This window comes from Nerophis lumbriciformis, linkage group LG23 (assembly GCF_033978685.3).
Source record: "Nerophis lumbriciformis linkage group LG23, RoL_Nlum_v2.1, whole genome shotgun sequence".
Taxonomy (NCBI): Eukaryota; Metazoa; Chordata; class Actinopteri; order Syngnathiformes; family Syngnathidae; genus Nerophis; species Nerophis lumbriciformis.
Genome location: NC_084570.2, coordinates 33327272 through 33353747, shown reverse-complemented (window position 1 = coordinate 33353747; position 26476 = coordinate 33327272). Strand labels below are relative to the sequence as shown.

At 38.3% G+C, this 26476-nt stretch overlaps 1 protein-coding gene across 5 annotated transcripts in view; it reads left to right on the top strand.

Annotated features, from left to right (window-relative positions):
- The window catches only part of dlgap4b (discs, large (Drosophila) homolog-associated protein 4b), a 363341-nt gene that overhangs the window by 276879 nt on the left and 59986 nt on the right, over positions 1 to 26476 (top strand). For 3 of the 5 annotated variants that reach the window (XM_061984691.1, XM_061984690.1, XM_061984695.2), the window contains 2 exons: positions 6225 to 6453; positions 6636 to 6788. In XM_061984691.1, the coding sequence (XP_061840675.1) occupies positions 6225 to 6453; positions 6636 to 6788 (382 nt within the window). Of the gene's footprint in view, positions 1 to 6224; positions 6454 to 6635; positions 6789 to 9964; positions 10115 to 26476 lie in introns of those variants that run through there. The other 2 variants (XM_061984692.1, XM_061984693.2) reach the window with 2 other exon arrangements.

The window sequence follows — 26476 nt, the reverse complement described above, 5'->3', positions numbered from 1 at the left end:
CGTCACACGTGGGGAAGAGTACCAAATTCGATACGTTTGATAAGTACTGACGGAGTTCTGTTGGTTGTAGCGGGTATCGATTCATGTAAAATCAGACAGGTCCGTTTGTTGATACACTGGAACCTCAATTTACGAACTTAATTGGTTCTTGGGCATGTTCCACAAACCGAAAGGTTTGTATAGTGAAGCAGAGTTCCCCTCAAGAATCAATGGAACAATGGTTTTCGGAAATAAATGGACACTTTGAAGACACTATAATATAAAAACCGGTATATAGACCGGTATATAGAATTTACCGGTCGACCTACGTTCCCATCCTCACCTATGGTCATGAGCTTTGGGTTATGACCGAAAGGACAAGATCACGGGTACAAGTGGCCGAAATGAGTTTTCTCCGCCGGGTTTCGGGGCTCTCCCTTAGAGATAGGGTGAGAAGCTCTGCCATCCAGGAGGAGCTCAAAGTAAAGCCGCTGCTCCTCCACATCAAGAGGAGCCAGATGAGGTGGTTCATGCATCTGGTCAGGATGCCACCCGAACGCCTCCCTAGGGAGGTGTTTAGGGCACGTCCGACCGGTAGGAGGCCACGGGGAAGACCCAGGACACGTTGGGAAGACTATGTCTCCTGGCTGGCCTGGGAACGCCTCGGGATACCCCGGTAAGAGCTGGACGAAGTGGCTGGGGGTCGCGGGGGCAGCAGCCTAAGCAGGAAAGCCCAGACTCCCCTGCTTAGGCTGCTGCCCCCGCGACCCGACCTCGGATAAGCGGAAGAAGATGGATGGATGGATGGATGGATATATATACAAGAAGATGGATGGATGGATTGATGGATGGATATATATACAGTATATATATATATATATATATATATATATATATATATATATATATATATATATATATATATATATATATATATATATATATATATGTATGTATATATATGTGTGTGTATATATATATATATATATATATATATATATACATATATATACATGTATATGTATATATATATATGTATATATGTATGTGTATATATATGTATGTATGTATATGTATATATATGTATGTATATATATATATGTGTGTGTGTATATATATATATATATATGTACATGTATATGTATATATATATGTATATATGTATGTGTATATATATATATGTATGTATATATATATGTATATATATATATATATATATATGTATATATATGTATGTGTAATATATATATGTATGTATATGTATATATATATATATATGTATGTATATGTATATATATATATATATGTATGTATATATATATATGCATATATATATATATACAAACCCCGTTTTTATATGAATTGGGAAATTGTGTTAGATGTAAATATAAACGGAATACAATGATTTGCAAATCATTTTCAACTCATATTCAGTTGAATATGCTACAAAGACAACATATTCGATGTTCAAACTGATAAACATTTATTTTTTTGCAAATAATCATTAACTTTAGAATTTGATGCCAGCAACACGTGACAAAGAAGTTGGGAAAGGTGGCAATAAATACTGATAAAGTTGAGGAATGCTCATCAAACACTTATTTGGAACATCCCACAGGTGTGCAGGCTAATTGGGAACAGGTGGGTGCCATGATCTGGTATAAAAACAGCTTCCCAAAAAATGCTCAGTCTTTCACAAGAAAGGATGGGGCGAGGTACACCCCTTTGTCCACAACTGCGTGACCAAATAGTCAAACAGTTTAAGAACAACGTTTTTCAAAGTGCAATTGCAAGAAATTGAGGGATTTCAACATCTACGGTCCATAATATCATCAAAAGATTCAGAGAATCTGGAGAAATCACTCCACGTAAGCGGCATGGCCGGAAACCAACATTGAATGACCGTGACCTTCGATCCCTGAGACGGCACTGTATCAAAAACCGACATCAATCTCTAAAGGATATCACCACATGGGCTCAGGAACACTTCAGAAAACCACTGTCACTAAATACAGTTTGTCGCTACATCTCTAAGTGCAAGTTAAAGCTCTACTATGCAAAGCAAAAGCCATTCATCAACAACATCCAGAAACGGCGCCGGCTTCTCGGGGCCCGAGATCATCTAAGATCGACTCATGCAAAGTGGAAAACTGTTCTGTGGTCTGACAAGTCCACATTTCAAATTGTTTTTGGAAATATTCGACATCGTGTCATCCGAACCAAAGGGGAAGCGAACCATCCAGACTGTTATCTACGCAAAGTTCAAAAGCCAGCATCTGTGATGGTATGGGGGTGCATTAGTGCCCAAGGCATGGGTAACTTACACATCTGTGAAGGCACCATTAATGCTGAATGGTACATACAGGTTTTGGAACAACATATGCTGCCATCTAAGCCCCGTCTTTTTCATGGACGCCACTGCTTATTTCAGCAAGACAATGCCAAGCCACATTCAGCACGTGTTACAACAGCGTGGCTTCGTAAAAAAAGAGTGCGGGTACTTTCCTGGACCGCCTGCTGTCCAGACCTGTCTCCCATCGAAAATGTGTGGCGCATTATGAAGCGTAAAATACGACAGCGGAGACCCCAGACTGTTGAACGACTGAAGCGCTACATAAAACACGAAGGCCAAAGAATTCCACTTTCAAAGCTTCAACAATTAGTTTCCTCAGTTCCCAATCGTTTATTGAGTGTTGTTAAAAGAAAAGGTGATGTAACACAGTGGTGAACATGCCCTTTCCCAACTACTTTGGCACGTGTTGCAGCCATGAAATTCTATGTTAATTATTATTTGCAAAAAAAAAATACAGTTTATGAGTTTGAACATCAAAGAGCTCCAGAGCTCATAAATTATCATGTAGAAAGTTGGAACGCAAATGGCGCGCGACCAAGCTTGAGGTTTTCCATCAAGCATGGAGTGATAGTTTAATATCGTATAAACGCATGCTTACCTTAGCTAAAGCTAAATATTACTCAAATCTCATCCGTCTCAACAAAAACGACCCTAAATTTTTGTTTAGTACAGTAGCATCGCTAACCCATCAAGGGACTCCTCCCAATAGCTCCACCCACTCGGCAGATGACTTTATGAATTTCTTTAATAAGAAAATTGAACTCATTAGAAAGGAGATTAAAGACAACGCATCCCAGCTACAACTGGGTTCTATGAACACAGATACAACTGTATCTACGACGGATACTGCAATACAAAATAGTCTCTCTCTTTTTGATGAAATAACATTAGAGGAACTATTACAGCGTGTAAGTGGGATAAAACAAACAACATGTTTACTTGCCCCACTTCCTGGGAAACTTATCAAGGAGCTTTTTGTATTATTAGGTCCATCAGTGCTAAATATTATAAACTTATCACTTTCCTCTGGCACTGTTCCCCTAGCATTCAAGAAAGCGGTTATTCATCCTCTGCTCAAAAGACCTAACCTTGATCCTGACCTCATGGTAAACTACCGACCGGTGTCCCACCTTCCCTTTATTTCGAAAATCCTCGAAAAAATTGACGTACAGCAGCTAAATGAACACTTAGTGTCTAACAATCTCTGTGAACCTTTTCAATCCGGTTTCAGGGCAAATCACTCTACGGAGACAGCCCTCGCAAAAATGACTAATGATCTACTGCTAACGATGGATTCTGATGCGTCATCTATGTTGCTGCTTCTTGATCTTAGCGCTGCTTTCGATACCGTCGATCATAATATTTTATTAGAGCGTATCAAAACACGTATTGGTATGTCAGACTTAGCTTTGTCGTGGTTTAACTCTTATCTTACTGACAGGATGCAATGCGTCTCCCATAATAATGTGACCTCGGACTATGTTAAGGTAACGTGCGGAGTTCCTCAGGGTTTGGTTCTTGGCCCTGCACTCTTTAGTATAAACATGCTGCCGCTAGACGACATCATACGCAAATACGGTGTTAGCTTTCATTGTTATGCTGATGACACCCAACTCTACATGCCCCTAAAGCTGACCAACACGCCGGATTGTAGTCAGCTGGAGGCGTGTCTTAATGAAATTAAACAATGGATGTTTGCTAACTTCTTGCAACTCAACGCCAAGAAAACGGAAATGCTGATTATCGGTCCTGCTAAACACCGACATTTATTTAATAATACCACCTTAACATTTGACAACCAAACAATTACACAAGGCGAATCAGTAAAGAATCTGGGTATTATCTTCGACCCAACTCTCTCGTTTGAGTCACACATTAAGAGTGTTACTAAAACGGCCTTCTTTCATCTCCGTAATATCGCTAAAATTCGTTCTATTTTATCCACTAGCGACGCCGAGATCATTATTCATGCGTTTGTTACGTCTCGTCTCGACTACTGTAACGTATTATTTTCGGGGCTCCCTATGTCTAGCATTAAAAAATTACAGTTGGTACAAAATGCGGCTGCTAGACTTTTGACAAGAACAAGAAAGTTTGATCATATTACGCCTATACTGGCTCACCTGCACTGGCTTCCTGTGCACTTAAGATGTGACTTTAAGGTTTTACTACTTACGTATAAAATACTACACGGTCTAGCTCCGTCCTATCTTGTCGATTGCATTGTACCATATGTCCCGGCAAGAAATCTGCGTTCAAAGAACTCCGGCTTATTAGTGATTCCCAGAGCCCAAAAAAAGTCTGCGGGCTATAGAGCGTTTTCTATTCGGGCTCCAGTACTATGGAATGCCCTCCCGGTAACAATTAGAGATGCTACCTCAGTAGAAGCATTTAAGTCCCATCTTAAAACTCATTTGTATACTCTAGCCTTTAAATAGCCCCCCTGTTAGACCAGTTGATCTGCCGTTTCTTTTCTTTTCTCCTCTGCTCCCCTTTTCCTTGAGGGGGGGGGGGGGGGGGGGCACAGGTCCGGTGGCCATGGATGAAGTGCTGGCTGTCCAGAGTCGGGACCCGGGGTGGACCGCTCGCCTGTGCATCGGCAGGGAACATCTCTGCGCTGCTGACCCGTCTCCGCTCGGGATGGTGTCCTGCTGGCCCCACTATGGACTGGACTCTTAATATTATGTTGGATCCACTATGGACTGGACTCTCACAATATTATGTCAGACCCACTCGACATCCATTGCTTTCGGTCTCCCCTAGAGGGGGGGGGGTTACCCACATATGCGGTCCTCTCCAAGGTTTCTCATAGTCATTCACATCGACGTCCCACTGGGGTGAGTTTTTCCTTGCCCGTATGTGGGCTTTGTACCGAGGATGTCGTTGTGGCTTGTGCAGCCCTTTGAGACACTTGTGATTTAGGGCTATATAAATAAAGATTGATGATTGATTGATTGAAATATCTTGTCTCTGTAGTGCATTCAATTGAATATGGGTTGAAAAGGATTTGCAAATCATTGTATTCCGTTTATATTTACATCTAACACAATTTCCCAACTCATATGGAAACGGGGTTTGTATAATTCCTTGCAATAGCTGGTTGAGAAATGTTGTTCTTAAACAATTTGCTCAGGCATTTGTTGACAAATTGGTGACCCTCGCTCCATCCTTGTTTGTGAATGACTGAGCATTTCATGGAAGCTGCTTTTTGTACCCAATCATGGCACCGACCTGTTCCCAACTGGCCTGTTCACCTGTAGGATGTTCCAAATATGTGTTTGATGAGCATTCCTCAACTCTCTGTCTTTTTCGCCACTTGTCCCAGCTTTTTTGAAAGATGTTGCAGGCGTCAAATTCCAAATGAGCTAATATTTGCAAAAAATAACGTTTTACAGTTGGAACGTTAAATATCTTGTCTTTGGGGTCTATTCAATTGATTTTAATTTGAAAAGGATTTGCAAATCATTGTATTCTGTTTTTATTTACCATTTACTCAACATGACAACTTCACTGGCTTTGGGGTTTATAGAAAAAATATCATGACCCTTTTAAAGGATGGGTTTCAAGGGCCACGTTAGATGATGTGGTGGCCAACTTAAATGACATGGCGGGCCAGATCTGACCCCCGGGCCTTGAGTTTGACATGTAAGCAGTCCAAAAGTGTGAATGTGGGCAAAACTCAATGTTGGTATATATGTCCAGGGTGTACCCCACCTCTCGCCCAATAGCTGGGATAGGCTCCAGCTCACCCTGAAAAGGATAAAAGGTGTAAAATGATGTGATTTGAACGTCTGACCCTTAGTCAGTCTGGCAGAAGGTGCTGACATCTGGTGCTTGAAAGTTGAAAGAAGCCAAATGTTGACAGCAGTCTCTTCCTTCTGCTTGTGCGCAGGACCTGGACATGAGTCATCACTATGAGGACCGGAGCTCCGACTCCACATACCGTTCCCTTTCTCAGGACCACCCGGACTTGCCCATGCCCACCTGCTTCCGCTCCCGGAGCCATAGCTACCTGAGAGCCATCCAGGCGGGCTGCTCTCAAGACGACGACGTGACTTCCATAGACTCTGGCTCGCTCCCGCCGACCGACGCCACCGTTTGCACCTACAGCACCAGCACTGGTGAGTCTAGCAGCTGGGACACAAAAACAGTTAGGCGATAAGGTATGCTGATAACCGTCATAAATCAGGGACAAAGATGATATCATTTAACCATGATGACTTCCACTAGATTGCAGTTGGTGGTTCGTAGAATGCACCCAGCAGTATTTTAGCTCAATTGCAGCCTCTTTTGCCCTCGCTAGACGGCCTTTCGACACAGTGGAAGACTTGGAAAGAACAGTTTGGCTCTTACCTGATAGCCAATGGCTTGGACAAAGCCCCAAAGGAGAAACAGCTTGCGATATTTCTTCAGCGTTTGGGAACAGACAGACCACGCATCATACCCGCACAGACAGGTAACCATGTCCCAGCAGACCCTTCTAGTCAGCCCGTAGTGTCATAGTTCACTCTTCAAACTTCTCTTGTTGCCGTCTCACAGCTTTGATAGTCCACTATGAGTCATTCCTAACTAGGTTGTACGGTATACCGGTACTAGTGTAGTATCGCGGTACTAATTAATCAAAAACAGTACCATACTCTGTTTGAAAAGTACCGGTTCCCTATAATTTTTTTTACAGGTATGACGAAGCGTCATCGTCACGTCGTGACATTGCTGGTTTTACAAGCAGAGGAGCATGTTCGGCAGCGCACACACACGGTGTACTTACAAGCAGACACGGTGTGTAGACAGAATAGGGAGAATGGACGCATTTTGGTGTAAAAAGTAAAGATAAAGGTGAAGTTATAACACTGAAACACCCTCAGGAAGAGGTGCTTTAAGACATGGTTAGCGGCTGACATCCATCCGCAGTTGGCAGTGTTTTAGCTACTTCTAAATCACTAATCCTCGCCTCCATGGCGACAAATAAAGTAAGTTTCTTACAAGTGTCATTATCACTGCAGGACGAGGAATAGCTAAACGTGGTTCACTACACACCGTTGGAGGATACAATAGATCACCGGCGTCACAATATACAAACGTTTGTAAACGAATGCCATGGGTGGATCTACACCTGACATCCACTGTAATGATACCAAGTACAATAGCGTATCTAGTCGATACTACTATGATTACATCGATATTTTTTATCGTAACAAAATCTTTTTTCTATTTTTTTGTAATTCATATTACATTCATAAACTCAGAAAATCACGTCCCTGGACACATGAGGACTTTGAATATGACCAATGTATGATCCTGTAACTACTTGGTATCGGATCGATACCTAAATGTGTGGTATCATCCAAAACTAATGTAAAGTATCAAAGAAGAGAAGAATAAGTGATTATTACATTTTAACAGAAGTGTAGATAGAACATGTTAAAACAGAAAATAAGCAGATATTAACATTAAATGAACAAGTAGATTAATACTCCACTTTTACAGTTTGTCCTTAATAATGTTGACAAAATAATAGGTAGATAAATGACACAATATGTTACTGCATACGTCAGCAGACTAATTAGGAGTCTTTGTTTGTTTACTTACTACCAGAAGACAAGTTGTCAAGTATGTTCACTATTTTATTTAAGGACTAAATTACAATAATAAACATATGTTTAATGTACCCTAAAATGTTTTGGTCAAATAAAGCCAATAATGAAATTTTTTTGTGATCCCCTTTATTTAGAAAGGAATCGAAATACATTTTGATACCGGTACCAAAATATCGGTATCAAGACGACCCTAATCCTAACATGTAATCACTATCACCATTCATTTTGATACATGGGTAGTGGACTGGGAGAGCGCCCTCTTGGCATTAATGAGAACTACAAGTGCAGCCCAGATTTTGTGTGAAAATGTTTCCATATTTTCATGAATTTTGGGAGCCAACACAGAACATCACGTGCTGTGTGTGTGTTATCTGCAACATGAAAAATATTTATTGCTCAATATTTTAAGGTTTATTTTCATGTTTTTGCAGGGGTGTCCAAACTTTGTCCACCTGTGGCTGGCTACACACTGAAAAATCAAATTACATTAAAAAAAAAATACTTAAACATTAGTTTATATCTTTATTATAAAAAAAAAAAAATCCAAGCTCCTATTAATGACAGTTTCTTAAGTAGACTAACTCTAGTTCTCTTATGACAGGGATGTCAAAGTGGTTTCCATTGAGGGCCACATCACAGTTATAGCTGCCATTAGAGGGCCAAATGTAACAGTGAATAATGTATGAATTTGCCTCTGGATTTCTTTATTAATTATATAAATTTTTTTAAGTAGACTGTCCATTTTACAGTAAAAACTTTTACATTTTAAAAATGTTACTGTAAAATATAGTGTTTTTTAATTTTTTACAACATTTTACTGTAAATAGAAAAACAGTACCACTGTTTTTTGGGGAGGTTTTATGTAAAAAAGCTGGCAGCTTAGTTGCCAGAATTTTTGTGTTAAATTGAAATTGGTTTTTACAACATGATATTGTTCATGGAAAAACAGTACAAGTTCTTGTTAACTTAACTGCCAGTTTTTATACCGTAAAAACAAATGTAGCGTCTTTCCATTTACAGTAATACACCGTTAAAAACAACAACCCTACATTTAACAGTCAAAAACTGGCAGCTCAGTTAACAGAATTTTAATGCAAAAAACAGTAGTATTTTTTTTTTTCAATTTACAGTAATATGCTGTAAAGAACAACGTAAAATGTATTGTCATTTTTTATTAATTTGGTAGGTAGTTTGCTGTAAAGTTAAGTATTTTTACTTAGACAAAAACATGTTTGCAAAGTATGATAATATACTGTAATATTTGTTGCAATATTAGATACTATTAATGTTTAAAAGGCATGCAATTTCAAGCAGTACATATATTTTTTCTGTCAAAATGAAAAAAAATCAATTACATTTAGTGAGAAAATATGAAGTACTTCTTTGACACATATCATTTCCAGGTGTTAGCGGGCCAGATAAAATTATGTGGTGGGCCACATCTGGCCTTGAGTTTGACACCTGTGTCTTATGATATGATTGTAGTTGCATATCTGTCAGGAATCCACATGTACGTTTCGATATGAATGTGAATTTTCTGTGCACTAACCTGGAATAAAGATGCATTGTACAGTTTGCAATATGTTATGCAGTGGTGCATCCTACTAAGTGGTGTTGTGATATTATTCCTCTTTGAACTAAACGAATGGGACAAAGTTGGAGCTAACTTGCAATATGATATACATTATGGCAGTCCTGCAAATAATTATTAGTTATGAATTTCTGAGGCAACTCTTGCGTAATCCTTTGAATGTGCCCGTGTGGCCTTCAAGTGCAGATGGACCCATAGTGTGGTGTTATTAGATTATCCACACAGTGGCGCTCTCTACCACACCTCATAAAATGGAACAGCACGCCATTGTTGCCTACATACATATTGGATTTATTCAGATTAAATCATAAATTGGTAACACATTTTTTTATTTTTTTTTGGGAACAACTAAAACATATAATAAAATTGACTTTACGATTTGTGTCATTAAATGTCCTCATATTGGTCACTTCATCGTCGTCATCGCACATGGAACAGGAAAATCCGAGGTGTACTCGAACGCGTCCGCCACGCCCCCTCCCTGACTCAAACAAAAGGCACATAAACTCGACGTCTTCCGTCACTCCAGGCGCAAATAACCTCCATTTATGTCAACTTTATTCCACAAACTGCCCAACTGCGCTTGTCAGCGAGGTAAGAATGTGCCGTTTTGTCACTTTTACTCTTTTAAGAGACTGAAGTCACCTGGTCATAATGACCTAGCATAACCTGACATTTCGCGCTTTAAATAAGCTAATGTTGCTAATTGCTAAATGCTAAATGCAACACAAGCGTTATATTTGACAGGATATAATTGTATGGCCCCTGCAATATTTCATGTTTAATTTAATTAGTGGTGTAAATTAAAGCTTATCAACTTCTTTAATACTTCACACAGACTGATTTCAGGTCTTGAATTTGAACTTTTTAAGGTCAAGGCAAGTGTTGCCTTAAAGGAGGGTTCATATTTTAGGGCACCAAGGCCAACATTATTTTCTTTTGGTTATTATTATCGCAGTAACTTTAAATTAGAGCTGGTCGATATGGCCTTTTATTAATATCTCAACATTTTTTGGCCATGTCACGATACACGATATATATCTCGATATTTTGCCTTAGCCTTGAATGAACACTTGATGCATATAATCACAGCAGTATGATGATTCTATGTGTCTACATTAAAACATTCTTGTTCATACTGCATTAATTAATGCTCATTTTAAACTTTCATGCAGAGAGGGAAATCACAACTAAGTCAATTTACCAAAACTGTATTTATTAAACAGTTATTAAGCAGTGGCACAAACATTAATGTCATTTCAAAACAGAACATGCAAGATTGTCAGAGACATTTTAAAACAAGCTATTAGTGCACTTTAGTACATGATGTCACTAAGATGACTTATCAAAACAACACTAAATTAAAGTGCACTTTTTGGACAGAACGCCACTACAATAGTTTAAAACAAATAAAGTGCACTTTTGTGCATGATGTCACACAAGATATTTCAATAACTGTCAAATAAAAATGAGCTGCATAATAGGAAATCAAATAGTGTATGTCCTTCGCTATGTGGTAGGTTACTGCGGACGTTATCTCCGTCTGTTGTTGACTATTTGTTTCATACGGTGTTGATCTGGAAATTGTTGCTTTGGCATTTTGTGGGTGTGGCACCGAACAGAGATGTTGACATGCGGAGTTTCAAGCACTCTTCATTCTCTAGTGGGTGACTTTTCAAATGATGCTACACATTAGTAGAGCTGCTACTTTTTGTAGCAACGCTTTTGCCGCATACTTGACATATTACGGTTGTCTGTTCAACATATTCCCGCTTGAAGCCAAACCACCGCCAGACGATGGACCCCGTGCTGTTTTTCTTAGGAATTAATTTTTCTTCCTCCATTTGTTACCAGATTCGCAACTTCTCTCTCTCGCACCGCTAGCATCACAGCTAACTTTACTAGGGCTGCAGCTAACGATTATTTTTCTATCGATTAATCTATAGATTATTTTTTCGATTAATCGGTTAATCTGTAGATTATTTTTTCGATTAATCTATAGATTATTTTTCCTTTTACCGATTTATTTTTTTTATTTAAAATGAAGAGGAAAAAATAAATGTAGGCCAGTTTTTTCAAAAGGCATGGCTTTTATTTACAAAAAAAAAAAGTATGGCCACTCAGTCAACATTGACAACAACATGACAAAATATTCTGTAACAATGTAAACATTTAAAACTTTTAACATTTAACAAAATTAAAAGTAGCTTATTTGCTTTTTAATGTGCAAATATAAAAGTAAACATTCAGTGCAAATCTTAATATTCTGCAATAGTATAAGCATTTCAAAAGTAAAAGTTTTGCTTAATTTGCTTTAAAATATGCAAAAATAAAGATAAACATCCAATACAAAAAAGTGCAAAACGTAAATATTCTGTAACAACAGTGTAAACATTTCAACAAAAGTAAAAGTATTGCTTATTTGCTAAAATGTGCAAAAATAAAGATAAACATCCAATACAAAAAAGTGTACAGTGTAAACATTTCAACAAAAGTAAAAGTATTGCTTATTTTGCTTAATAACACAACAATGATAGTATGATTAAAGTGAAAGTTAATTGTTCGTTTGTACATAGTATATGTAACTGTTAATGTTGTAAAAGGTATTTGCACAACTAATTAACGTTAGCGTTTGTGACACGTCTTGTGCCGTGGGGTTCTTTCAGGGCCGACAGACTGAACGCCAGACGGCTTTGCCAGGTTTACAATCTTTTAATTTTACACAAAGTATTTTCTCTTCCAACTCTTTTCTCTTTCTTTACTCGCTTTTCGGCTCCTTTTCCTCGCTCGCTCGTCGTCCCCTGTCTCTGGCTCTCCTCCTCTCTCGCTCCACGTCAGCTTCACTTTGGCTCCTTCCAGTCTCTCTTCCCTCTCTCTGTGCTGCTCCCCTTTTCTTCAGCGAGTGGAGATTGGATGATCGGTGCCCAAGTGCGCGGATCGCGCACCTGGGCACGATTGCGGCGTCGCTCCCGGTGCGCCCCGCCTCGCCGCTCGCTCGCCGGCCCCGCCTCTCCACAGCGTTAAAGAGGAGCGCCCGTCTTTGTAAACACTGAACAGGCACGCCAAACGCGCCTCTCAGAGCGAAACGGTGCTTTAGTTTATGAATTTACAACGCAGATACAAATGACACATTCATGTTTTTGTGTAATGATGACAACGTATACTCACGCGGACGATTGACTAGTTGATGGTGATGGCAAGAATGCCATTTTCAAATGTTCGTTCATAGCCGTTGTGCTGCTATGATAGGCCATTTCCGCTCGACACAGTGTGCATACAACAACATTATTAGGCCGTTTATTGAAATACTCCCACACTTTTGACGACTTTTGGCGTGCTTTTTTCTCCTTGCTCGCATCGTCTGCTTTGCGCTCCGCCATGACAGTAGTGTGACGTAAATATGCGACGCGTCGACGCACAAAAACGGCGTCGACATATTTACGTAACCGATGACGTCGACGCGTCGTTTCAGCCTTAAACTTTACCCATGCCGCTACCTCTCTGCTCCGCGAGAGCGTATGACGTTGCACGCGCGACAGTATGTGACGTATGTAAGAAGGTGCGCTTGTTTTACATCTCTGTGAAGGAGAGACAAGAAAGAGTGAGAAACGCATGTAGTGTAATGCCCACAGCTAAAAGCAACTGCGTGAGAACGTATACTCCAATATCACGATATAGTCATTTTCTATATCGGACAGAGACAAACCTGCGATATATCGAGTATATTCCATATATCGCCCAGCCCTACTTTAAATGTGCTCAAAATTTTCAAAAACTACTCATACTGAAATCCTTTAACCAAATTGGATTTTTTTTTTAAACACACACATTCAAATTGTATATATGTACCTCATGTAGAAAGCTGAATGTGCATATGAAAGCAACACAAGCATTATAAACAAAGTAATATGGCAGAAACAAAATAATACCATAAATAAATAAAAATAAATGTGAAAATTTTGCAAGATGGCATCTTATGGATATAAGACGTAACTGCACTTTTTGTCCATACAGATAAAAATAGTATTAATATATGAGGTTAAGTCTTATACATAGGACTGCACCATTATGGACAAATTAATAACCAAGATAATTTTTATCATTATTGAAATCACGATTATTAATCATGACTATGTTGTTGCCGTAAATGTTGGTCAATTTTTAGGGTATTTAAATTCGAGCCCTGTGATTTTAACTCAATTATTTACTGCTTAGTGCTAATTGCTTGGTTGTTAATGATTTATATGATTAAAACAGCATGTTGTTATTTGGGTACGTAACAAAACATGTCAAATGCAAAATATGTCAAAGCAATTGATACCATTTTAAAGTTCTTGGAAATAAACTTTCCAATGGTACTTGAACTATTGTTATAGGCCAAATATTATGGGAGCTACGAATATTAAGTGGCCTTTTTTGTGTAGAATTATTCAATAAGTCAGTGATTACGTGGGCACCATCTAGTGCACATGTGTCAAAGTCAAGGCCCGGGGGCCACATGGTGCCCGCCACTTCATTTTATTTGGCCCTGGAAAGCCGTGAAATAAAATGTATAAAAGTACTGTAACTTTTCCTACTAAATGTATTCTTTATCTCTATTTCGGGAGGGGGAAAAAATGTAATGTAATCGCAAATTATGTTAACTTAAATATTGTCTAATTATGCAAAAATATATGATTAAACATTCAAACTATTTTTAAAATTAAAATGAATACTAATAATAACGATTTCAAGGCAAGTTATCCATCAAATTGTGCAATGTAAAAGTAGCAATAGATTTCATGGTCAAATTGTGAAATTTACTGTGGTTTTTACAGCATTTTTCTCTAAATGAAAAAACAGTACTTTTTTTATTACTTTAAAACTGTGGAGGCGTTTTGCAATTTATAGTAATACACTGAAAAATCTACAGTTGTTGATTTGCGGTTAAAAAAACAAACAAACTGGCAGCTCAGGTGCCAAAATTTTACTATAAAATTGAATTTTTTTTATTTACAGTAAAAAAAACAAATGTACATTTTACAGTAAAATTCTGGGAAGTGAGCTGCCTTTTCTTTAAACCATAAAAACAACAGTACAGTTTTTCCATTTACAGTAATATACACTACATTTAGAGGTGAAATTATTGCAACTTACCATATTTTTTTTACATTTTAGTTTATAAAAAATCTACTAATAAAATGCATAAAACAATTGAGTAATATAATTTCTCACTGTTTAAAGTGGCCCTCTGATGACAGCCATAACTTGGATGTGGCCCTCGATGAAAACAAGTTTGACACCCCTGTTCTAGTGGTATGGCAAATATTTGATTCATTATTTAAGTGCCATGTTTCATTTTTCAATATTTAAACACAGTGTTACTGTTCAAACTGGGTGTAAAAAAAATTTTCCCAATAAATATACCTGTTAAATAAAACCTCTGCATTGTTTTTAATTAATAAAAAAATAGAAAATATCAAAATTACTTTAAAAAAATATTGGGAAAAAATCCTAAATATTGAAATTCAATTATTTGGTGCATTTGCAAACAGCTAAAATCTTGCACAAAGCAAACTATAACCTGTTACCCAACAATGTACAACAATTTTTCTCAACAAAAAAGGAGAAAATCCAATCAAACAAATCAATCAATCAATACTTATATGATCCAGTTTAAGAGGCAGGTCAAATTACAAGCGTTTACAAAGTACAAAGAAGAACAATTATGATAAACGTCATGAATTTATTGAAAATGTAATATTATCTATCGAATCATAACTAATTTAACTACTTCGGAGAAGAACTGATGTATTTAGAACACATTGTAAATAGTAAACTTTGTGACAGCAGGAAGTATGTGTTAGTAATTGCTATGAAGAGGAAAAAGGGGGAGGATTAGGTAAACATTGCTTCTTCCTACTCCTTTTTGGACATGTAAATAAAATATATGATAAATTATATTGATACTGTATACATTTTCGAAATACATTTTAACCAACCAAAACTTAGGCCTACTACTCCGCTGTTATTCAAACTTGGTCAATATGTTGGTACTGAAGGGTTTTTTGAGGTGGGACTTGGTGAAAAAGTTTGGAGAATCACTAAATTAGGACAACGGAGAAATGTGTGACCTACACCTTGGAAAATGGACTTGTAAACATCATAGATCCCTTATTTGTAGTAAATGCATGAAATGACAAGCAAATAGATTTGTTCAGTAACCCCACAAAAAATAAAAACTTGATTGAAATATTATTTAATTCAATTAATTAGAGGCAGGAGCATACTTATGGTCTGGGTTTACCATTTGTAGTACAAACTGAATGGCTTAGAACATCATTAAATGCCATTTAGAGCGGATAATGGTGCATTAGTATATTATCGGACAATAGAGGAGTTTTCTAGATGAAACGCTACAGTTTTAGCTAGCAATAAAATCTTAAACTATAAGTAAAGTGTTGCAAACTTACGTTTGGGCATAATTTTGTAAATGCTCCAAAACATTCACACATGGTTTTCTACACCAAAATTAATCTATTTATTATTATTATTCTTCTCCAGATTTTGGTGCGCTCTACCTTCCACATTTTTCATCCAATTCAAACCATTCCAATTTCAAACTGTTCAGCCTATTCGAGAATCGCGGGCTTTCCCTTGACAAATTTAAAACATTTCCAGATTTCCCAGAATTCCAGGTTTTTCGGTGCACATTTTTCCCATTAAAAATGAAGTGGCCATTTTTCAAACGTCCACCATTTCCACATTTTTCAACCAATTCAATCCATTCCACCTTCAACATATTCCACTCATCCTGGACATTCAAACTATAATTTTTCCTAGTTCAAAAAATTCCAGTAATTCCCAGAAATCCCTTCTTTTTTTTTCAAACCCTTTTTTCTTGCGACTACTCCTTCCACATTTTTCAACCCACTTCAACAGTTCCACCGTCAAAACATTCCTCTTAATCAGGACAAAAAACACAAGTTGTTTTTTAACTGAAAAAATTCCTGGTTTTCCCGAAATTCCAGGAATTCCATAACACCATTTCTCAAATAAAAATGTTACTACTTCAACATTTCTCGACCGATTTGAAAAATTCCAACACCAATCAATGGTGTTGGAATCACTCATTCAGAACATTCAAATTTTTTAGCATTTTCAAAAAAAATGCCCGCTTTTCTCGAAATTCCCTAAATTTCCATGAAATTCCCTTTTAAAATGAATGGGACATTTTTCCATGATCCACAACTCATACATTTTTCAACCTTTTCAAACCATTCCAACATCAACACATTCCACTCATCCTGTTCATTTAAACTAACACTTTCCCGAGTTCCAAACTAGGGCTGCAACAACTAATCGATTAAATCGATTAAAATCGATTATAAAAATAGTTGGCGATTAATTTAGTCATCGATTCATTGGATCTATGCTATGGGCATGCGCTGAGGATACGATTGGTTTTTTTGGGTTTTTTTAACCTTTATTTATAAACTGCAACATTTAAAAACAGCTGAGAAACAATAATCAAAATAATAGGGGTGTAACGGTGCGTGTATTTGTATCGAACCGTTTCGGTACGGGGGTTTCGGTTCGGTGCGGAGGTGTACCGAACGAGTTTCCACACGGACATATTAAGTAGCGTACTGCACGTTGTGTAAACAATACTCAAAATGCCAGACATTTGAGGCATTTATGAAACTCCGCCCTGACAGCTCCGCAAAAGAGGACATGTCCGGTGAAAAGAGGACGTATGGTCAGTCTATCGTAGCCCGTTAGCTGCTAGCATGCTAGCAAAAGAGGACATGTCCATGCTATCAGCGACCGGGCTAGGATAGACTGACCATACGTCCTCTTTTCACCGGACATGTCCTCTTTTGCGGGGCTGTCCGGGCGGTGTTTCTTAAATGCCTCAAATGTCCGGCATTTTGAGTTATGGTTGCGTGTATTAACAATGTACGTTCAGGGTTAAGAAGGGGTTAAAAACAAAACAAATTATGCGCACAGCAGCATTCGTGAGGGAGGGGCAGAGACAGAGAGCGAGAGAGTTATGATGAACGCGCATGCGTCGCCAGGGTCTGCTTTTTATCGATAGATTTATCAGATTTAATTTTTTATTATCTATAGCAGGGGTGTCAAAAGTGTGCATTTTTGTAACATTTTCCTTGTTTTATTTGGCAAGTTGAAAGAACATGGCGCCAGTATGCTGTTTTTTTTTCAATAAAATACTGGAAAGGATAGAAATGTAGTTTGTCTCTTTTATCCGTTTATTAATCGATTAATCGAAGTAATAATCGACAGATTAATCGATTATCAAATTAATCGTTAGTTGCAGCCCTATTCCAAACCAAATTCCGGTTTTCCTGGAAATTCAAACTCTTCAACATTCAAACCATTCCAACATTCAAACTATTCTTACATTCATACTACATTCTGTCAGCATTTCACTTCAACTTCAGCATTCGAGCATTCACACGTAATTCCTTCAAGAATTGCCTCATCGAGTTTTGTATGATCTTGAGATGTAAAATTTCGACTATTGGCACTTTGATGTGTCAGACCCGGGAATTTGGGGAAATGTGAACGACGTCATGCTCTTTAGTTAAAAAATAACCCCCTTCCACACAGAAAATAATGAAGCACCTTGATCCGAGCAGGCACAAGCCACCGCTGCAATGGAGACAAGTAGGTCAGCGGCTGATTGTCACATACCTAATATTATTATCTAATACGACGATCATGTTGGTGACTATGGGGTTTGTCATACGTTCTGCCAAGGTGGCCTTTGTCTTGTGGTTATTAGATTAAACAATACAGGCGCGCAGACAGCTTGGCAAGCAATTCTAAACCGTCAAATCGGGCCACACAATCAATCCTTTGTCTTTCATTGTTCACGTATTTTGTCAAACACCAGTTAACATAAGGACAGCACTATTTGGGACAATGGACACAATTGTCAGTTTCCTTTACCAAATAGATTTGTTTTACCACTTGTTTATGGAATTTTTGACATATACAGTGCAGAAATACAATGAAACACATGTAAAATGTTATCCCAGAACAAGTAACCCACAACATGTATATATGAAATTAACAAAAAAAAGCATGCATCAGTCAAGTAAGGGCAGGCAAATATTGCAGTGGTGATCCGCTCCACTCGGTGCAATTCATTTGGCAGGAGCAATAAACTGTCAGCGCATTTAATTAATTTTACCTCACTGAATACCACTGATTTTCACGCGATTTTTGTCATACGTGTAGCTATGATAAAGGACACATGTTTTGGCGTGTTTTATTATTCATAGTTTGCTTAACAGTAATAGAATATTCTTATATGCTATAAATGACCAGACGTCCAAGATCATAACTGGGAATATAATCCCAGAGAAGGGGGGGGGGGAACGGTCAGTTATTATTAAATTCAAGAAACATTATGATTAGGTTATATATACATGCGTATATCCTACATAAAAATTGGGTTGGAAAGCTAGACTAAATTTAGACTTGTATAATACTGTATAGCCACTGTCCATCTGATTGTCTAGTTAGCTAACATATATTACCCCCTCCCCTACACAATCTGGACTGTGGTCCTAACTTTTGCCCCTGTTGGCTTTTACAATCTTTATATTCATCATTTATTTCAACTATATGTTATTCAAGTATGACATTTTTAAATCTAATTAATTTAATTGAACAGCAATCCTATTATGGTCATACTCTTGTTTGCTAGCGGCTACGATTTCAGTACTATTGAAGATCTTTGCTCCTTCTCAACTCTGTGGTAATATTATTTTCACAAAATATCAATCAATCAATCAATCAATCTTTATTTATATAGCCCTAAATCACAAGTGTCTCAAAGGGCTGCACAAGCCACAACGACATCCTCGGTACAAAGCCCACATACGGGCAAGGAAAAACTCACCCCAGTGGGATGTCGATGTGAATGACTATGAGAAACCTTGGAGAGGACCGCATATGTGGGTAACCCCCCCCCCTCTAGGGGAGACCGAAAGCAATGGATGTCGAGTGGGTCTGACATAATATTGTGAGAGTCCAGTCCATAGTGGATCCAACATAATAGTAAGAGTCCAGTCCATAGTGGGGCCAGCAGGACACCATCCCGAGCGGAGACGGGTCAGCAGCGCAGAGATGTTCCCTGCCGATGCACAGGCGAGCGGTCCACCCCGGGTCCCGACTCTGGACAGCCAGCACTTCATCCATGGCCACCGGACCTGTGCACCCCCGCCCCTCAAGGAAAAGGGGAGCAGAGGAGAAAAGAAAAGAAACGGCAGATCAACTGGTCTAACAGGGGGGCTATTTAAAGGCTAGAGTATACAAATGAGTTTTAAGATGGGACTTAAATGCTTCTACTGAGGTAGCATCTCTAATTGTTACCGGGAGGGCATTCCATAGTACTGGAGCCCGAATAGAAAACGCTCTATAGCCCGCAGACTTTTTTTGGGCTCTGGGAATCACTAATAAGCCGGAGTTCTTTGAACGCAGATTTCTTGCCGGGACATATGGTACAATGCAATCGACAAGATAGGACGGAGCTAGACCGTGCAGTATTTTATACGTAAGTAGTAAAACCTTAAAGTCACATCAACCAATAGTACGTTAATGTTAAATTTTACTTGTGAAAAGTAATCCCCCGATTCCTATTTTCAACAGTCCGCTCATTTGAGCAGGAAAACGCTCTTTGTTTTCTACCTGTCAACTGTCAGTTTAGACCGCTCGTCGGCTCCTCATCACCACTTCAAGATGGTGGCCGAATTTCTCGCGTCACAGCAGCCAATGCTGCGTCTACTTTTAAGATGTCTATAGTGGAAAACATCAATAAAGAGTTGTAACGAATCGACGGCCTGGTCATTCCGACCAAAGAGCGGAACTGTAGGGACCCACTGCCGGGTAAAGTGGAGGGTGTTGCCCCCGACAATATATCGGCCCTGGAGGGAACGTCTCCCCTGCACTCCTCGACCACGGTCTGGGAGCAGACAAGCAGGACAGGTGCAACATGATGTTTCTTGGTGCCTGAAAATCAGTGCACCCGGTCGTAAAGGTGTTCTTTTTCTCAGCCCGTTTACATGGCGTGCAAAACATCTTTCCATCTTCATAAGTCAGCCATTTGCTGAAAAGTGGCTCCTGAAGCCACTTTTCATTGAAGCTTCGCTTCTTGGGTTTATTGTTCGCCATAACCAAAACAATAACACGCGGGAGTCCTAATACTGGAAATGCAGTATTTGTGATGAATAAAACTTTCGGCGAATCAAAATGTAAGAAATTGTACCAGAAAGTGAATTACTTTGAAAGTCGACCAATAATTAATAATTAATAGTTTGACCCGGCAAATATAAACAAAACAAAACACAGTCAGAAAGCGATAATCGGGGGGAAAAAAGTATTCCAGAAATTTGCGTCCTTACTGATTTCAATGCGTAAAAAGACACAAAAAGTGCGTTGACGCCAACACTGAAGTTAACTGAAGACTGTTGACACCGATCACATAATACCGATATTCTGTCATACATCCCAGCCAGCTGGACCTTGGTATAATAAGTATGATGTAATTGCTTGCCTTGAATAAGGCTGTGTCAAGGGAAGACTTAAGAACTCTACTTAAAATCTCTGTCCAGCTCTCCTCAAATAGGGTCACTCTTATGGGACTTAATTGAATTTAGAGACTCGAGGCGTAAATGAAAGATTTGATTGTAAATACGACCTGTCTGACAAGCCCATAAATGTGTTTGTCATGTACAAACCCCGTTTCCATATGAGTTGGGAAATTGTGTTAGATGTAAATATAAATGGAATACAATGTTTTGCGAATCATTTTCAACCCATATTCAGTTGAATGCACTACAAAGACAACATATTTGATGTTCAAACTGATAAACTTTTTTTTTTTGCAAATAATCATTAACTTTAGAATTTGATGCCAGCAACACGTGACAAAGAAGTTGGGAAAGGTGGCAATAAATACTGATAAAGTTGAGGAATGCTCATCAAACACTTATTTGGAACATCCCACAGTTGAACAGGCAAATTGGGAACAGGTGGGTGCCATGATTGGGTATAAAAGTAGATTCCATAAAATGCTCAGTCATTCACAAACAAGGATGGGGCGAGGGTCACCACTTTGTCAACAAATGCGTAAGCAAATTGTTGAACAGTTTAAGAAAAACCTTTCTCAAGCAGCTATTGCAAGGAATTTAGGGATTTCACCATCTACGGTCCGTAATATCATCGAAGGGTTCAGAGAATCTGGAGAAATCACTGCACGTAAGCAGCTAAGCCTGTGACCTTCGATCCCTCAGGCTGTACTGCATCAACAAGCGACATCCGTGTGTAAAGGATATCACCACATGGGCTCAAGAACACTTCAGAAACCCACTGTCAGAAACTAGTTGGTCGCTACATCTGTAAGTGCAAGTTAAAACTCTCCTATGCAAGGCAAAAACGTTTATGAACATCACCCAGAAACGCCGTCGGCTTCGCTGGGCCTGAGCTCATCTAAGATGGACTGATACAAAGTGGAAAAGTGTTCTGTGGTCTGACGAGTCCACATTTCAAATTGTTTTTGGAAAGTGTGGACGTCGTGTCGTCTGGAACAAAGAGGAAAAGAACCATCCGGATTGTTATAGGCGCAAAGTTGAAAAGCCAGCATCTGTGAGGGTATGGAGGTGTATTAGTGCCCAAGGCATGGGTAACTTACACATCTGTGAAGGCGCCATTAATGCTGAAAGGTACATACAGGTTTTGGAGCAACATATGTTGCCATCCAAGCAACGTTACCATGGACGCCCCTGCTTATTTCAGCAAGACAATGCCAAGCCACGTGTTACATCAACGTGGCTTCATAGTAAAAGAGTGCGGGTACTAGACTGGCCTGCCTGTAGTCCAGACCTGTCTCCCATTGAAAATGTGTGGCGCATTATGAAGCCTAAAATACCACAACGGAAACCCCCGGACTGTTGAACAACTTAAGCTGTACATCAAGCAAGAATGGGAAATAATTCCACCTGAGAAGCTTAAAAAATGTGTCTCCTCAATTCCCAAACATTTACTGAGTATTGTTAAAAGGAAAGGCCATGTAACACAGTGGTGAACATGCCCTTTCCCAACTACTTCGGTACGTGTTGCAGCCATGAATTTCTAAGTTAATTATTATTTGCAAAAAAATAAATAAAGTTTATGAGTTTGAACATCAAATATCTTGTCTTTGTAGTGCATTCAATTGAATACGGATTGAAAAAGATTTGCAAATCATTGTATTCCGTTTATATTTACATCTAACACAATTTCCCAACTCATATGGAAACAGAGTTTGTATGATGTTTTTTTGTTATTTTTGTTTTGTGATGTGTAATGTCTATTGTTTAAATGTACGGCAGTGAAAATGAATTTCCCCATGGGGACCAATAAATCTATCTAATCTAATCTAATCTAAAGTCGGAACTTGGAAGTGGTGCCAAAAAAGCATCTAAAACTGTGTCAGTCTGTAAGTTTGGAAACCTGGGAAAAGTATTACAAGATATCTAAATAAGTGTTATTTAGGGAGTGAAAATGTATCACAAAGTTGCTAGAAAGAGGCTAAAGTGTTGTCAATGTAAAATCTTTAATGTCTTTGATCCCCAGACTTGACCATCTTAAAGAGGCACGATCGACAAGAGAGAGGGAAAGCATGATTAGCAGTGACGGGTGCAAAACTGGAAATAGTCTGTAAACCAAAATAGCACTTAAACAGAACCCAAATTCTGAATGAGGTTATTATGATTGGAATTTTCGTAAAAGCGGAAGTAGAAGAGTGGATGGGGGCGGGAACGAGAGCCCTAAGAGATATAACGGAGGGGGATCAAATGCTTCATATTGCGGCAAATAGATTTTTTTGAGAGTCAGCGTGCACTTACAGACTGTTGCTTTGTCCAGGTTTCTATTTTAATTTGGTTTTGTCATATTTACTTACATTTTTTGAAAGCTAGTGTGAGATATTTGCGGCAGTGTTTCATACTTGTGAAATTCCAAAAAAGTGCATTTTACACTAAATTAATCGCCAACTATTTTTATAATCGATTTTAGTCGATTCAATCAATTAGTTGTTGCAGCCCTAATATATATATATATATATATATATATATATATATATATATATATATTAATTTAGTCATCGATTCGTTGGAACTATGCTATGTGCATGCGCGGAGTCTTTTATTTTATTTTTTTTAATTTTTTTATAAACCTTTATTTATAAACTGCAACATTTACAAACAGCTGAGAAACAATAATCAAAATAAGTACAAAAACAGTACAAAACAGCGCCAGAGCGGCGCTGTGGCTACGTCTCATGAGGTGCCAGTAAGCTAGCCAATGATGTGTCATGTGCAGATCACGTGATGACACCGTCTCCTTTGCTGGAAACATTCGAAAAATGGCGCAGGAAAACAGTAAGGATAGTTCAGCGGAAAAGCATCTTGAGGTTATTGCTTCAATGGAGAAAAGTGTACGACCTAAGTCGTCAAAAGTGTGGGAACACTTTACTTTAAAGACTTCAAGGAACACCGTTTTCTGCAAAATGGCACGGAAGTACAACATTGCTTCAGGAGCACCTGAAAAGGAAACATGTTGGAGCCATGGATGTAGGGAACTCACGGTACGTAACTTTTTAAGTCCATAGTGGCAACAGGCATTCATGAGTTCAGCTTTTTTGTGAGTAACGTTAACGTTATGCCTTTGTTGCAACGCGGGGATTAAAATGTGTCTCCGGCACATTTGACTCCGTTTTGAGAGAGAAAACGCACGGTTGCCAATTTCGAAATAAACGTAACGGACAGAAATATCTCAGGTTCGTTTCATAATGGATCAATGTAGCCTGGCCCGATAAAGCTATATAAATATATTTAGATTTGAGTGACGCTTTAGTATAACTAAACGTTATGAAGGTGCTGGAATATTTCATGCTATTATTCAAAGGCAGCCTAAAATGAATCCTTTATTATTCACAACAGAAACGTGTACAATATCTGATTCAGTTCTGATCTGATGAGTTACATTTCTGTGTTATTATTGGTGTATGCTGCACCCCCAATGTCCAGAACATGGTGCCAGTATGCTGTTTTTTTTTTCAATAAAATATGGAAAGGATAGAAATGTAGTTTGTCTCTTTTATCCGATTATTAATCGAAGTACTAATCGACAGATTAATCGATTATCAAATTAATCGTTAGTTGCAGCCCTAATATATATATTCTTTTTAATATTTTTGGGGGAAAAAAATTTGCATTCAAATTATTAAAAAACGTCTCGTTCTAGACGGCTAGCAATGGTGCTAAAGGGAGTAATCAATTTTGTCTCTAAATCATGCTAAAAATGCATCCAAAAAGTGCCTGGAATGTAGAAGGTTGTGAACATAAACTGAGAAGTTGGTCATCTGCGACATTCAACTTATACCCGGAGATGGCGAGAAAGACACAAAAATAAGCTTTTGCAGCTCTAGCCTTTTGCAAGGATTATAATTAACTCTTCATCTAAAATGGTAGATATAAACATCCCATCAGACGAGAGCAGACAGTGTACAGTAAGCGATTGTTTTTTTATTTTATTTTTCTCTCATGAAGTCTGCCATGATGAGCAGTGTTGTTGTCGAAGGAAAAAGCGAACGTTGTAATGTGTCGGAAGTTAATGCGCCGCTGTATGCTTAAAATGATCAAAATATATAAATATTACATGTTGTTATGAATGTGCATTACATATAGACTTACAGCGTGTACATAAAACTTTTATGGAGCAATAAAAAGGAAAACGTGCGCTTATCTCATGTAAGAAGTGTGAATGATTGGCAAAATTCCCCCTAAAAGCGCAGTTCTCTTTTGAGGCAAAATGTTCTAATAGGAGTAATAGTGCCTATAACTTGACGCACATAATTGTGATGCGGAGACTGTGGAGAACATTAGATTAGTGGTTACAGTCGTCCCTCTTTATAGAGAGGCTCATTGGTTCCAGGCCTGATCGTGGTTTAAAATAATTTCCGCAAAGTAGAGTAATTGATAATGCTTATATTTGCATAGTTGGAAAGTAACAACAACTGTTTATGTCCTCCTAAATACTTTTTTAAACATAATTAAAACCATCTAAACTTGAACTGACACTGTTACAGTCATTTTGCCTAATTTTTCAGCCTTGAGTGTTCTACTGTAGATTACAGTACTCACCGGTGGCCCTAAGGATCCTCCAAACATCATTTTTATGGTCGTCGTCCGGCCACTACATCAATGCCACTACGTGGAAATGTTACATCCTGGGTAATTCCTCTAAGTTAGAACTGGGGTTCCATGTTCTTCCAAAGTTTGGTCAACCCAACCGTTGCAGTTAAGTCCATTAGCTTTGTTGTTAGAACTGCAAGGCCCGCGTTGTCATTCCACATCGTTCACCCAAAAGGCTCACCAATATCATGTGGAGCTGATGATGTCGGAAATGAAGTGCATCGTCCGAGTTCATCTCAACTAATAGCAGTCTTGTTAGCATTAGGGGCGCACCTCGTCACGTTGAGTCCTGTTTGTCTTATGACACAGGTGTCAAACGACATCATTTTATCTGGCCCGCAAACACCTGGAAATGATATGTGTCAATAAAGTACTTCATATTTTCTCACTAAATGTCATTGATTTTTTTCATTTTGACAGAAAAAATATATGTACTGCTTGAAATTGCATACATTTTAAACTTTAATAGTATCCATTATTGCAACAAATATTACAGTATATTATCATACTTTCCAAACACGTTTTTGTCTAAATAAAAATACTTAACTTTACAACAAACTACCCGTCAAATTAATAAAAATTACAATAAATGTTACGTTGTTCTTTACAGCTTATTACTGTAAATTGGAATAAAAAATACTACTGTTTTTTGCGTTAAAATTATGTCGACTGAGCTGCCAGTTTTTGACTGTAAAATCTACGGTTGTTATGT